Here is a 14,758-nt window from a genome sequence, read left to right on the forward strand (position 1 = left end):
GCCCCTACTTCCAGGATGGGGTCATGGCAGCGGTGGGACCCGGCCTGGGGAGACACCCCCACCCCATGCTTAATTTATTTATTTATTTAATTTGCCTCTGCGCGATTCCAAGGACCGCCTGCCCTGACCCGACCCCCCTCCCCCAGCTTCCTTCCCCTCCCCATCCCCGCGGAGGCCAGCCCAGCCCAGCCCGGCCGCGTGCGGTCAAGGGGCTGACTGGGGGGAATGAAGGGGTTGGGCTTGGGGAGCAACATGGAAGCTAAGTCTGCCCGTGGCCCCAGGTGCCGTCCCCCGCTCTCTGCCCCAACATGCTCCTACGGGCCTTTTGCTCCTTCTGCCCATGGGACCATGACATGAGCAGGCAGGGGAAGGCTGGATGCACCCACGTGGGCTGCAGGCATCGAAACACGCCGGTGGGGGGAGAGACAGAGCCAGGCTTTAGGGAATCATCCTGCTTTGGCCCTGCTGGTGTCGGCACTGCTGGGGTCCGACCCCACGAGACCTCAGAGGGCATTCATAGCAGTCCTAGCAGCCGCTGCATGTCGTCCCTCCCCAGGGTGGCCCCAGGCTCCTGTTCGTGGATCTCTGCCGTGGTTTGAGGCTCATGGCAGGAGGCAGGCCAGCTGTGATGCTCAGTGCCCAGAGGGCCGTGCTGCAGGGGGAACATGGGCTCCGAATGGGAATATTGAGCCCTACAGCAGGGGCTGCCCTGCCTCTGTTGGCCATGCGCTGAAGAGGCTGTGGCACTTGGGTCCAGCTGGCACAGCAAAGGGGGAACCCCTGGGCTGTGGGGCAGCCTGGGTCATCCCTGGGGTCCGGCTGTGTCTTGAAGGTGGATCGATGGGAAGCAGAGCTCTGCCTGCCGGACACAGGCAGGGGCCGGCAACTGCACGGGAACAGGCTCCTTGTTCCCCTTCCCGTTGCATCGTTGAAGGAGCTAAGAACATCCTGCCGCTGCCTCCCCGGGGCCTGGCCGCAGCTGTGGCTGGCGAAGGAGCTAGCAGGACAGGACCCATTTGGGGCTGAACCCCGGCCCAGCACTTATCTGAGGAGTCCGGGCACCGCGCAGCACTGCTTCCTTGGCGGTCCTGATGCAGAGGGACCAACTCCAGGCCGGCAGGCACCCGGCAAAGCACTTACAGACAGCGCAGGGAGGAGGTGGTGATGGATGTGCGCCCCTCAGAGCTGGTTTCCTCTCTGCTGTCGCTTGAGATGGGTCCTGGCACGCTTAGCACTTGTCTCCTGCTCCCCAGCCATGACCTCCAGGCACTTCCCAGACCCGCCGCCCCGACTTCACCAAGGGAAGGGAAGATGCTGCTGGGAGGGAACAAGTCTCCAGCCCGAAAGCTGCGGCTGAGCCAGGCCCCCAGCACCAGGCCCCTGCTGCTCCCGCCTTAGCACTTACAGACCGTAGAGCTTCTCGTGTCTGCAGCACTGGGCAGAGGCTGCTTACGAACTTAGTCATCCGAAGGAGCCGGTGATGCCCTCCTGGAGGTCGCAGCCGGGCCTGCTGGGTTAAGATAGGGACAGGCCAGGCAAAGGGGTGAGATGAGCCCCTGACCTCTGCGGAGGCAGGAATCCTGTGTCCGTGCTGGTGCCCTGAGTGCAGAGCATCTTAGTGAAGGAGAGCGTTTCTTGGTGCTCCAGGACGCAGCTCCCGGCCCTGTCAGGGAGCTGCAGAGGCCCAGCCTGGCTGCAGGAGAGCAGGGAGATGCCTTGCACCCCATCGGGGACTGCCGACCCAGCGGTCTCTGCAACACATTATGGGCTCGGCACGGGGACGTCGTCTTGGAGGGGACGGGAGCAAGAGAGAGAGGCTTGTCGGGATGGGGAGCCCCGCGACGTTCCAGATGAGACCGGCGCTGGAGCCTCTACATGGAGAAGACCTTCCCCTAGGCTGGGGCCACAGCAGGGAGCCCTAGCCATTAGCACTTGCTGGCTGAGGGAGACCCCTCCTCTGTCAGCGCCCCGTGCCTTTCGGGGAGCTGCTTTCTTGGTAGGGCCTCTGTGTTGGGGCCGAGATGATACCACGGCACAAACCAGGCACCGGCAGACAGGGAAGCTGCCCAGCTGCAGAAGTCATGGCCAAGCCGGAAGCAAAACCAGGGGCTCCCACACCTCCCTCCCAGGCCCTTCTGGGCTGCAGCAGGGGGCTGAGGGGAGGGGGTCAGCCTGCCGCCCTTGCCCAGGACCCCTTGGCCAGAGCCCTGTCCCCAGGCCCTGAGCCCTGGCCCCTCTGGAGCACAGAGGATCGTTCTGGGAGCAATTCCTTCCTTGAGGATCATTGCTGCATACTTGAATCGGGTCCAGCGTGGAGGGAGAGGTTCTTAGCTGACCCCAGACGTGGCGCCGGGCCACATGCTTGGGTCCCGTGACCCTGCCGGTGGTGGGGCCAGGGGAGGCATGCATGACAGGGCAGTTTCGGTTTCCTGCCAGTGTCTTGGGTTCAGCTTGGCAAGTGCCCTGCGGAAGGACGCTGCCACGGGGCACCTGCCAAGCAGCTTGGAGCCTGGCACGGGGCGAAGGTGGGAGCGCTGGGGCTCTTGTGCGAATGGGGTTGTGGGGCAATGGCTGGGCTGGGTCCCCCCCCAGCCAGAAGTAAAGTCTCATCTCAGCCAGGCAAGTCGCGCCCCCCCGGGTGTGGCTCCGGCTCTCCCCAGCCGACCTGGCACGGTGGTGAGAAGCAGCAGATGCTCCACCTATGCTCCCCCTCCTTCCAGTCAGCCCCTGCTCCCCTCGCTGGCGGGCAGGTGGGCGTGATGGCACGGGTCTCCAGCCAGAAGAAGCCACGTGAGCTGAACATGACACGAGTCCCGTGGCTCTCCCTGGCTCTGTCAAATGTCCTGGGGAACTGCACCAGCAAAGGGCAAGCAGGTGAAGCCGGGGGGAGGGCCCGGGGCAGCCCCTGGCTCTGTGGGGGGTCGTCGCAGGGCCTGTCTCGGCCCCTTTTGTTTTCCGACTGGGGACTCAACGGCGACGAGGCGAGTGTCTGTGACCGACGGCTCAGGAAACAGGCCGCCAGGGTTGGGGTTTGGTGGGGGGTGTTTGGGGGGGGGGTGTCCTTTGTTTGTTTTTGTTTTTTGTTTTTAATCACATGACCAAAAGGCCATTCATGGGTTGGTTCTTAATCACATGACCAAACACAGCACTTGAACGTCAAAAATAAAGAGAAATAAAATAAATTAAAAAAAAACATATTTAAAGAAGAAGAAGAAGAAGAATCAAAGAGTTCACTGCTTCTAGCTGCCGCCTGCCCCTGTGACTCGTGGACCACCCGGGACCTCTACGGCAAAGGCTGCCAGCAGGGCATCAGCCTGGCCCTCGTGGCACCCGGCGAGGGGCTCTCTTGGCGCTGCCGGCTGAGTTCCCCAGGGTCTGCGGCTGCCAGCGGGTTCCTGCATGACCCCACGGACGTTCACAACGTGGCGGCTGTGCCCCTGCCTACCCGCCAGGGGCTCACCCCGCGGTGCGGCACCGTTGCAGGAGCCCACGCTCCTTCCACCTCCCAACCTGGGAGCAGCGCGACGGCCACAGGGGACTTGATTTTTTTCCCCAAGCTGCAGGCGAGAGGCAAAGCGTCGGACTCAAGAGCGCTGAATGTTCACTGTAAAAATGTCTGTATTGAGAGACTGCTCGGGGCTAAGGCACCATTTGCACTATGGAAGGTTAAAGAAAATTTAAGAGACTAGTCCGGGGTTTCCTTTGTGACGTGCCGCGGGCTCCCCAGGAGACGCTTTTCTGTCTGTGCTTTCTCTTCCTGTAACTCGCTGGGCGTGAGGACTGCTGCCTTCGCGCCTCGATGTTCATTCCTCACTGCCCGAGAAGCCGGTGCCCTCTGCCCTGCTCTGCCTGCGGGCCCCAGTGCCCAGAGACTTGGCCGGCAGGACCCGCGTGGTGGCCTGAGCTTGCGACGTGTGAAATTTCCCTGACCCCGGATCCCCCAGCGACCTCGAAGGAGCTGGGACAATTCTGGGGGGCCCTGGCACACAGCCCCCGAGCCCGGCTCCGCAATCCCCTCCAAGCACTGCAACCTGGTCCCAGAGGTCTAACACAGCAGTGGAGGTGGGACCCTGGCACTCGCCCGGAGAAGAACCCGTGCTCCACCCCAGGGTGATGCCCGTCCAGAAAGGGCAGAGCGGGGGGGAAGGTCCAGAGGTAACAGCCGAGGCCTGGACTTCCCAACCCTATCCCCAGCTCCCAAACTGGGGGCACCACCTCCGCCCTGGGACATGGAGATGCCTGAGGCTCTTGCACCCCAGGCAGCAGGCAGGGCCCCCTCTCCACACACAGTGTCAGGAATCCCCCCCTGCCCTGATGCCCCCAAGAGATAGTCAGATGTCAGAGATCACAGCTCACTCCTTTGCCGCTCCACCCCAGGGTGAGAATTGCTGATCTCTGTTCTTTCCCCAAGGAACCACTTCCCCCACTGCCGCCACGGCCACAGCCACAGCCACTTTAACAGCCGTGGCAGCCAGGGAAGCAGCTAAGGGACACCCCTGCCCCCTCCCTCCCTGCCCAGCTAGTGTCCCACGGGCCTTTCCCAAATCCTTCCCATGGGGGCAAATTTCACATGGATGCAACCAATGGCCACCGTGAGCCCCCACGGCAGCACCACAACACGGACGGCGGAGCACGGGACACGGCCCCTGTTTCCGGGCTGAGGCAGAACCAGCCGCGGTCGCAGCTTCTGTGTCACAAACCGTTGTAGACAGAGCTACAGGAGAGGAAAAGAAAGAAAGAAGCAAGAGTCCTGGTGAAAACTCCACTCGCCCTGTAGCTCACTGTAGCCTCTTGTGTATATTATAGCCATGGCTTCTATCCCACTTCTGTCCGTCTGTCTGTCCTTCCTTCCTTCCTCTCTCTCTCTCTCTCTCTCTTTTTTAGACTTTTTTTGTACAATAAAGAAAAATTTATATAGCCATACCAGAGAAAAACCACAAAAAAACCTGCTGGCAAACGTACGCGTGCCTGACTCTTCTTTACCACCTGGCCCGGGAGCTCTTGGCAGACACCTGATGCCGGGAGCGGTCCCTTGTGACTGGAGCGTGGACACCCACGGGAGGAGACCGCAGCAGGCTGTGCTGTTGGCATGCGGCTTCAGTCCCCCCAGATGGGCCTGGTGTCAGGTATATAAGAGAATTGGGGGAGAGGAGAGGGGGCCTGGCCCCCTCAAGTATCTCGGGGAAGGGGTCGAAGCTGGGCAAGGCAGCCTAAAATCAGCTGGGCCCCAAAAGGCACCCCAGGACCAGCCTGGCCGCCCCTCCATGTGCCACGGGGCAATGCCAGACACGTCAGGACCCCAGCCCACACTTCCTTACGTGACAGTGTGATGGGCTCCAGAGCACAACTGGGCTCTGCTCTATTCAGCACCAGCGAGACCTCCCCCGGAGTCCCGTGCTGAGTCTGAGGCCCGCACTTCAAGGAGGACGTGGGCAGATGGGAAAGAGCCAGTGCAGGGCAGCAAGTGGGATCGGGCTGGGAGGCAGGACTGAGAAGACGCTGGAAGAGCTGGGGGTGTTCAGCCTGGAGAGGAGACTACTGAGAGGGGGACTTGATCACAGCCTTCAAATCCCTGCAGGGCAACGGCAGAGAATGGGGACGGGCCTTTCTCCACGGCCAGAGGGGAGAGGACTGGGAACAACAGGCTCAAGCTGCAGCAGGGGAAACTGAGGCTGGAGATAAGGGACTGTGAACACGAGGGGGTCGGGCATTGGCGCAGGACACTGCGGCCTCTCGGTGCCAGGTTGGCCAGACAGGAGCTAGGATGGTTGAGTCAGGGCTGATCCTGCCTGGAGCCAGAGCTGGGCTGGATGTGACCCTACAAGGTCCCTTCCAGCCCTGCTCTCCAGTGTCAGCATGGCCCTCCTTGCCCGTGCCTGATCCCAATCCCTCCTGCTCCTCCAGCAGCCCCCCCCTGCAGCCTGTGGCTCCATCCAGCGCCCCGCGCGGTGACTGACTCTGAAAATATGTGTCCTGATGCTTCTCATTTTTTCCCACGCTCCCTCCCGCCCCCCACTAAACCGTCCCAGAGCCGGGAGGTGGGGCACACTGACCTCGCCACCATGCCTGGACCGGGGCACCTCTGTGCCGCCAGCCAGACCCTCTGCAGGTACGGATTCACCCCCTTACCCTCATTCCTGCACTCTTTTCTAAGGACTGTACCAGTTAGCCACCCCTGCCCTGATGTGCACGGGACACCAGCCACCCTCCTGCCCCCATTCCCCTGAGGGGCACAGGACCCCGGCCACCCCTTCCCGGCCATGGTTCCTCCAAGTGCAGCTCAAAATTGTAAAGTGGAGATTTACAACTGGCCCCCGGTGCCAGAGGAAACCAGATCACGGCAGCTTTTATGGACCCTCATTAGGAGCTGGCAGGTATGCCGAGAATGTCGCAGCTAATTATATCCACCCTCTGAAGGAGCACAGTGGCACGCACGCTGCCCCGGGGTGGGCTGGGCGCTGGCTGCAGGCCGTGGCAGCAGGAGCAGCCCGGGGGTTGGGGCAGGCTGGCAGGGCTCTGGCTGAGAGGGGTCTCTAGGGCTGGATGGCAAGGCCCAGGTGCTGCGGACCCCAGCTCAAGCTCCTTGTCCTGGACTTCCCGCCACTGGCCTTCGAGCCCCTTCCCCAACCCCCTGCCCGGTGCTGGAGACAGCTGGTGTGAGGCTCTTGGGGAAGCTGCCTAATCTCGGTGGCCGTGATGGGGAGAAGGGGGCAGACCCTGGGCACCATGCCAGCTCCCTTGCAGCTCCCAGAGCATGGAGGGGCCCGGCTCCTCGTCGCACCATCCCAGCACCACGGACTTGGACCGGTCTCTACCCAAGAGAGTAGGCGGTGGAAAAGGAGTCTCAGGCACAGGCCAGAAAACCAAGCTTGGGCACCATTCACAGCATAACAAAGAGCCCAGGTCATGGGCAGGACCCCCTGGGTGAGGCACCCGATCGCATCCGTCCCAGATGGCCCCTGAAGCCAGTCCCTGACGAGCCTCGGACGTGGAGGGGGGTCTCCGCTGGCGCTTCCATGGGTTGCCAGACACAAGGACGCCAGCCCGGCACCACACACGGCCCCAGCAATCAGCACCCACGGCAGTGCCGTGCCCCAGAGGGGCTCCAGTACCCTGGAGGCGGAGGGCTGGTTTGGAGTCTCGGGGCGAGCTCGTCCCCACTGTACGGTGCCTGGGTGGGTTGGTTTGTTTGTTTGCTCCGGAGGAAGATGTCAAAAGTTTAACGAGCGTTCGCTTTTGTTCCACTCACGTCTCCCCCGGGGCCGCCGAGAGCTGCGCCCTGCGGCGCCCGCAGCCCCCGGCCGTTGGCTGACCTAATTCGGAGCCCCCGGGAGTGGGGGCAGGGCTCCGGGCCCACTGGGGAAGGCGGACAAATTAGGACAGGGACGGAACGCGTTCCCCACCTCCGGGCGACCACCCACGGCTGCAGGCTGACATAAGATGGCTCCCCTCGCCTTCCCCACCACCGCCTAACGAGACCCTGCACAGGAAATGCTCATGGCAATTAAACCAGCCGGCAGGGAGCTTGGCTGGGATCCACCGCCCCCGCTGGGCCTGGGGCTGGAGATGCCGGCGCTGCCCACAACGCCCACAGCAGGGCGACGGCTGGAGGAACCACGGGGCCTGGTTCTCTGGTGTGTGGGATGACACCACTGGGCCTCGAGTGTACACGGAGGTGCTGGTCACACCTGGGACTTGGGACACTACAGCTGTCCCACCTCTGTCCCGTGCCCACAGGGTCCCGCTGGCATCCTGGTGCCAGGGCACTGAGACGCGGTGACCCAAAAGGCTGTTCCAGGTAGTGTGGTGCTGGCGAAGGGACGGCTGGCTTAGCCCCTGCATGCCCCACAGGGGCTTCCAAAGGCAAAGCAAGGTGCTGGAGCCCTTGCCGGGCACAAGGGGAAAAGCAGGTGAGGGAGCACTGGTGCCCCATCCCTACACTGCCCCGGACTCGCTCTTACAAGGGGAGGCCTGCCTTGACTGGAAGTAGGTGCCTAGGCTGGCTCCAGCTCTCTTTGGGATGAGTCGCTTCTCACAGTGCATTAAGCCTACGTGAGCCACAGGAATGGTCATGCGGTCCCATTTTACAGACAGGGGCACTGAGGCAGAGAGAAGCAATCTGCCTCTAGCTGCTTAGCTGATTTAGAGAGTGGGCAGGGTAAAGGGCCCCTGCTCTAGTCCTTGATATCACCCATCCCAGAGCCAGGACCAGAGCCCAGGGGCCCCGACTTCAGGCCCCTGATCTCAGCCCTCGACCCTGCTCTGCTCCCTTCATCAGGAAAAGCCCCAGAGCCCTGAGCCCACATCCTTCCTCTAGTGCTCAGAGCGGGACAGCAACTCTCCCCCTCCAAGCACCAGGCAATAGTCCTGCTGCCCAGAAATGGGCCAAAGGGCTCCTGGCACCACTCGGGGTGGAGGGGGCAAAGCAGGGGCTGAACCAGCCCCCAGGCCCTCCCCAGCTGGGGCACAGTGCAGTCAGCATAACGGCCCATGTAGCCCCCAGCATAACGGCCAACCTCAGCCGCTCCCCCCAATGCAGATGCCCCCCTCCCCAAGCCCCTGGCCACACCATCCCATGCACGTGTCCCTGCCTGGCTCATTTCTTTCCTGAATTTTGGCACTGGCCATTTCTCACTCGCCCGTGGGGAGTTGGGGGGCAGGAGCCTGTTGGGGAAAAGGGGACGATGCACAGGGGATGCGTATACTGGCCTCTCTCCTCCCTGCTGCCCCATGCATCTCACCCCATCATCCTCCCCTCCCCAAGGCGCAGGCACCCGCCTTTCTCCATCCCCTGCCCCTGCCCCCTCCTCTGCCCTCCCCGCGGGGCTGACCTAGAGTCCCGCTCGCCTTTACAGCCCAAGCGTCTGCAGTGAAAAGTGACTTCATGCTGAATTTGGGCCCTGGGCGGCGTTACCAGCTCTCACGCTAAAAGTCCCGGCCCTCCTTTTCTTTCGCTCCCTTTCCCACACTTTCCCCTGCTCATTGTGTGCCCGCTGCTTTCTTTCTCCGCCTATTCAGCCCAAATTAGTCACGAGCGGCCCCCAGCTTGGAGAGGAAAAATAAATTAGGTGGTGTTTTAAACACAGTGTGATTAGAACGACTCTCCCCCCCGCAGCCAGGAGGGGAAAGCCCAGCCTGTAAAAGAGGTAGTGTCCTCCACCAAATAAATGTGCCCCCCCCCCCCAACCAGGGGGAAATAGCAGGGGGAGGGACATCCTCCGGGGCAGCAGTGATGCCCCCAAAGCGTAAGGGGAACCGGCTGCTGAGGCAGGGCTCAGCACGCAGGAGTTGCTTCTAGGCAAGCAAAGGGAGAGCGGCATTCAGCAGCAGAGCAGTACCACAGCCAAAGGAGGTCCAGCTGGAGCAAGGGAGGCAATTGAGGGAGCTGGGGGGGCAAGAGCAGGGAAGAAGACAGAGGTCCTCGTGGGGTGGGGGGCAAGAGGCCATGCAGACCCCGATACCTCCAGAAAGGAGAGAGAGGAGTCCTGCACTTCCCCACCCGCAGCATGGGCCCCGGCCGAGGGAGCAGTGCCATATGGCCGAGGGAGCGTCAGCTGGGCTCGCAAGGCAGCAGGGGTTCCAGTGCAGGACTCCTGGGACACCTGGGTCCTGTTTCCAGCTCTGAAAGTGTGTGGACTAGTGGTTGGAGCCAAAGACGGAAGGAATCAAGAGGTGAGGCTGGAGTGGAAGCTCCTGGGTGCTGGGTCAGTGACTCGCAAAGGATCTTAGGAGAGTCCTTTCATCCCTGTGCACTGCCGCCTTTGCAAATACTTACCTACTAGGTGGGGAATGGCCACCAGAACCCTCCTGAACTGTCCGCATTCACCGACACCCCCCAGCAAAGCGAAGGAAGAGACCTGAAGCACCAGACCCACTGAGAACCCCAGTGGAGAGTTGCATTCCCCGTGGGCCCCGCACCAGAACCGAAACTCCACCTGACTTCTGGGCACCAAACGCCACAGTGCTGCCCGGACCCTACCTTTCGGCCCCCTGACAAGCACAAAACTCTGAGACAAACTATGTTACAACGGGGGGCAGATGGGAACCCTGCACCCGATGGCCACGGCAGGGAGGCAGAACTGGACGAAGAGCTGTGTTCATCTGCGACACAAGGAGTTGGCAGCACCGGCTCGGGACAGTTGATGCAGGATCGGTAGCAACCACAGCTGTCAGGTGCCCAGTGCTCTGACTCGCTGGAGAGAGGAGGAGGGAGTCATTTCCACTAGCACAGAGGGGGCATAACACACAAAACATTGGTAGCTGGGGTTTCCGTGGACTTTGCAAGGATTCTGTGAGGCACCGGGCTATGGAGATCCGCTCACACCAGCAGCCTGCAGCACCCCTCCAACCCCTCTCAGAGCCAAGAGCTTCGTGGTACCACGGAGGACGCAGTGAGCAAGAGCCGCACATCGCCTGGAAGCAGCAGTTTTATTATGAAACCAAGAACAAAACGCAATCTGACCTGGCACATGACAAAACATTTCAAGCAAGTAGCCAGCAGAAGTCATGAGTCGTATAGAAAAAACACGTTACAAAATCCGACCTACAAAAAAAATCAGAATCGAGTTGTGAACGTTAAACCCGGGAGGGGCAGGGCCCCCCCCCCCCGAGTCATTCAACCACCAACACCCTGAGACACCCACGTCAGTACTCGGAAGCCGCCCCCGGGGAGAGCCAACAGAGCTCAGAGCCACTGAGTGGACTCCCAGAAGGCGGACGGAGGAGCGGGCATGAACGGAGCGAAGCGAAAGCGAGCAGGGGACATCTACATTTAAAAACAAAATAGATATTGCTCGGTAAGAATTGGGTAGAAAGTTCCAATGAGCTCATTCCTGTACAAGGCTGCTGTCCATGGACACTGAAGGGAGCTGAAGGCAGGCAATGCGGGCGCATCTTCCAAGCAGATGGGAAGGTCAGAATTAAAAATCCCACGCTGCAAATCTCAAGGAGGCAGGATCCCTGCTGCAAGAGGCATCCATCCGCCTCTTGTGCTACTCTGGGAGGCTGGGATAGAAGCCCTTGGCGGGGAAAAGCAACACACGATGGAAGATACAGCAGGGGCCCGGGCGTTTCATCGAGAAGAGCAGGACCACATGACTACTTGCTGGCAGCAGGCAGCTGTGGGCATCAGGGCATGGTCACGAAGCACAGACCCAAGAACTCTCCTTGCTCAGACGGTCGCTCCACTCACGTGGGGCATCAAATCCAACAGTCCTCACAGGCAGAAGGTGCAACTGGAGATGCTGGCAGGACAAAAGGTGCTTCCCAGTCGCTGCCCTGCTACCTTTTGCTCCTGCCCCTGGTCTGATGTTAGCCCTCTCAAAGCAATGCTGCTGGGAGAACAGAAGAGCGAAGGGCCCAAGGGAAGCTCGGCTGCAGAAGCCCCTCTTGGAATAGTGCCGACAGGATGATGCTGACACCTTCCCACTGGACGAGGCATGGGGCAGAGAGGACAAACGTTACCGGCTGGTGTGGGAGCACGCAAGGGGTCAGTCAGCCTAATGGCGTGATTCTGGGCGTCAGAGCAGGACAAAAATTCATGGGTGCTGTTGCAAAGGGGATGGGGCAAAGAGGAGAGAAATGGATTGCTGACCTTAAAGGAAACCTAAAAATGTATACGAAGGGCCAGGAGCTGCTGAGCAGCCCTGAGAGGCAGGGAGCCAGGGGCCAATGGTGGGGGTGTTCACAGGACGTTGGTCTGAATTCACCAGCTTCTGTTCTGACACAGCTCCCTGCTGGGTCAGCCCTGGGAACAGGCCACCAGCGCCCGGCTGGGTGAAAGCCCACGTGCCAAGAATCACAGCTCCAACCTTTGGGCGATACCAGGCCATGTGCTGGACGGGCCATCCCCAAGCCAGCACCACAGCAGGAACTGGGACCACCACAGCAGGAACCCGGGAAACGCAACTCGATTCCCCTAGTTCAGGCTCCTGGGAGGCACTTCCTGACTGAGCGGTGACATAATAGCCGCGGCCCAAGGAAGGCAGGAAGGGACGGCATCTTTGCTCTGGGCAACCCAGAAGAGCAGCTATTGTGGAAGGGGAAAAGGAGGCTCCAGGGAGTTCCTGCTTCAACAGCAGAACCTGTCCCTCTGTACAGGGGGCAGGTCTCCAGAGGACAGCGAGGGCAGCACGTGGCTCTGGGGGCACTGTCCTTCTCTCATCCCAAGTTTCTGCAAGACTCTCCATTACCAGCAGGAACCTGACGCCTCCCCTCCCCTGTGGGCAGGCATTTGTGCCAGCGCAGAGTGGGCACGAATAGCTGGTGACCCCTTGCTCCAGCTGTGAACCTTGCATGAGCAGAGGGGACAGAGCCAGGGCCTGGGGGAGCAGGCGCCGAGAGCATGGGAGGGGGGGTTGAGCGTGCTGCCCTCGAACTTCACAATGGGAAACAACAAGCAGTGCAACTGAACAGCTACTGGGGATTCTCTAAGGGACGGTCCTGAGGGAACGGCTTCTACTCCTTACCAGACCTAAGAGACAGGTGAGTGGTGTGTGTGTTTGTGTGTGTGTGAGAACAGGTCTGTGGTGTGCATGAGACAGAGGGAGAGAGAGAGGGAGAGAGAGAGAGAGAGAGAGAGGAGACACACCGCAAACAGGGAAAGGCTAAAGTGGACTGACATCAGACAATCCCAAAGCGCTCTGCTCTTTTCCTCTTCTTTGCCTGCAAAGAGGAATTAAAAGACAAATCAAAACCTGAATAAGACAGATCCGTGGTTCTGCAGCCCACGAGCTGAGCAGCACACCAGAGCCCCTGACGGGAGAGAATGCCCCTGGCGCACAGCCCCAGCCATGGCATGGAGCTCAGGAGGGTGTCTGACAGCTATGTCTGGTGAGAAGCTCCGAGCTGGTCTGGCACGGGTATCAACGGAGCCTGAACCAAAGCTGTATATACAGTGCCTGAGATACAGTGCTGCTACAGTTACTTTGCCTTGCTGGCAACATGCTACAAAAGGGTTGAGCTAGGAACAATGACCACTTCAGAGGCCTAGAAACCCTTCCAGGCAGTGGGGAGGTGGGAAATTTAAAAGGGCAAAGGGTTAACACTCTTCCATTCACTGGAAAGGTGAGAGGGACACACTAAAATGCATTAAATGTACTACTGCATCTCTCAGATACGCCTCTAAGTCGACACACGAGGGGCGTATAAATCTTCATTTTTAGCAGGATAAATAGCCTGGGGGGCAGCAGAAGCCCTAATCAAGAATCTCCAGGGGAAGGTGCTGTTGAGGGCGCACAATGCAAGTAAAAGACCTTTTTGTTCCAGGCACAATCTCAGAGTGACCTAACGGAAAAGCCCAGAGCCCCTCGCCCCCGGCCGCCCCCTCCGCGTGGACCGAACAGGGGGCTCATTCTCCAGGCACTGCGGAGGGCTGGGAAGGCCGGGCAGCACTGTGGTGGGAGGAACGTTTTGCCAGAAGCTGAGCGACACAACAACAAAGCCCCCAGCCCCACCTGCATGGCCGGGCTGGCTCCGGGGGAGCAAACAAAACCCACTTCTCCTGCGTCCCACCCAGAAGCCATCTGGTTACAGTTCTTCGGAGACCCCTGTGCGCTTGCCCTCCCTCAGCCTTTGCACTCAATTGTGAAAAGCAGAATTCACCTCCAGGAGCCCCTCTGTATGGAGCAACAGGGTCCTGGCCCCCCCTGATTTATGCTAGAGTGTTAGCCTGTAGGCCCCGAGCGAGGGTGGTGCGTGGGAAAGGAACGCAGGAGCTGCCATGCCAGAGCTGCCCAGAGTCCGGGCTCCAAACCAGGGCCTGTGCCAGACACGCAAAAGAAAGTCACGACGCCCCATAAATGAAAGGCAGGACCCCTGCCCCAAGGAGCTCACAAACCCAGTCAGGCCAAAAATGCAGCAGCAGAACAGATGTCTAAGGCAAACAAGGAACATGATGAGCAGAGCCAGGTCTATGAGCGATTCCCCGACTGCGCCTCGTTCCTTCCTCTTTCCAAACAAGGAACATGATGAGCAGAGCCAGGTCTATGAGCGATTCCCCGACTGCGCCTCGTTCCTTCATCTTTCCCTTATGAAATGCGCAAGGCTCATATGACAGAGCAAAGCCAAACCGACAAAAGCTGAGAATTCAAAGGGTTCCCAGAGAGATGGATCCACTGAGGACGTGACAGGATGATGACAGAAAAGCTGCTCTACACGTAAGGGGAGGAAGACACCGGGGCAATACCTGCAAGTTCCCTGCAGGCATCTCTGACAATCTGCAAGACTACGAGCTCATGCCAGCTCTCAGTGCGGAGCTGGGAGCTACAAAGCATACAGCCAGAGCAGATGGCGCCAGTGCTCTTCCTCAAGGGGCCGGGTGGGCATTCGTTCAGGAGATCTCATCGCTGTAGTCTCGGCAAGAATCCCAGGGTCACTAGCAGCTCAGGCCCTGTGGGCTGGGGCAGTGCAGGCAGCGAGGCCTCTGGCATGCAGGGTTACGGGGCCACCTGAAGGGACAGGCGGTTCTCCTAGCTGTCTGCCTGGCCCCCCATTCCTTGGGCAACCCCACACATCCTCCATTCTCTGGCATTAGCCTCTTACCTCCGTGTCCTCTGTGGTTCCAGTCCCGGCTGAACTCGTCACAATGCCAAACCTTTCCTTCCTCTTCTTCAGCTTCTCATCATCCTCACTCTGGGTGGAAAGAAGGGCCAAGGTTTAACTTACTGGTAAGGCCAAAACAGATCATTTTAATGGTTTTACTGTGTTCCTCCTCTCCTCCCCGTGGTTCATCTTCCTGAAAGACCCCCTAGCAGCATGG

The 14,758-nt window shown here is 60.1% G+C and overlaps 2 protein-coding genes across 3 annotated transcripts in view; both read right to left on the minus strand.

Annotated features, from left to right (window-relative positions):
• The window catches only part of CD63 (CD63 molecule), a 23,081-nt gene extending 16,827 nt beyond the window's left edge, over positions 1–6,254 (minus strand). Inside the window, exons 1-3 of the mRNA XM_014525481.2 lie at positions 6,249–6,254; positions 5,725–5,730; positions 4,216–4,222 (exon numbers count right to left, since the gene is read on the minus strand). The gene's annotated coding sequence lies outside the window, so the exon portion shown is untranslated. The remainder of the gene's footprint in view (positions 1–4,215; positions 4,223–5,724; positions 5,731–6,248) is intronic.
• Positions 6,255–10,409: 4,155 nt separating this feature from the next.
• SARNP (SAP domain containing ribonucleoprotein) overlaps positions 10,410–14,758 on the minus strand; it is a 37,997-nt gene continuing 33,648 nt past the window's right edge. Inside the window, exons 10-12 of one of the 2 annotated variants that reach the window (XM_025191360.1) lie at positions 14,542–14,631; positions 12,590–12,663; positions 10,410–11,427 (exon numbers count right to left, since the gene is read on the minus strand). In XM_025191360.1, coding sequence (XP_025047145.1) covers positions 12,622–12,663; positions 14,542–14,631 — 132 coding nt within the window. In that variant the 3' untranslated portion in view covers positions 10,410–11,427; positions 12,590–12,621. Of the gene's footprint in view, positions 12,664–14,541; positions 14,632–14,758 lie in introns of both variants that reach the window. The other variant, XM_006035203.2, reaches the window with a different exon arrangement.

This window comes from Alligator sinensis, unplaced genomic scaffold (assembly GCF_000455745.1).
Source record: "Alligator sinensis unplaced genomic scaffold, ASM45574v1 scaffold1065_1, whole genome shotgun sequence".
Lineage (NCBI taxonomy): Eukaryota > Metazoa > Chordata > Crocodylia > Alligatoridae > Alligator > Alligator sinensis.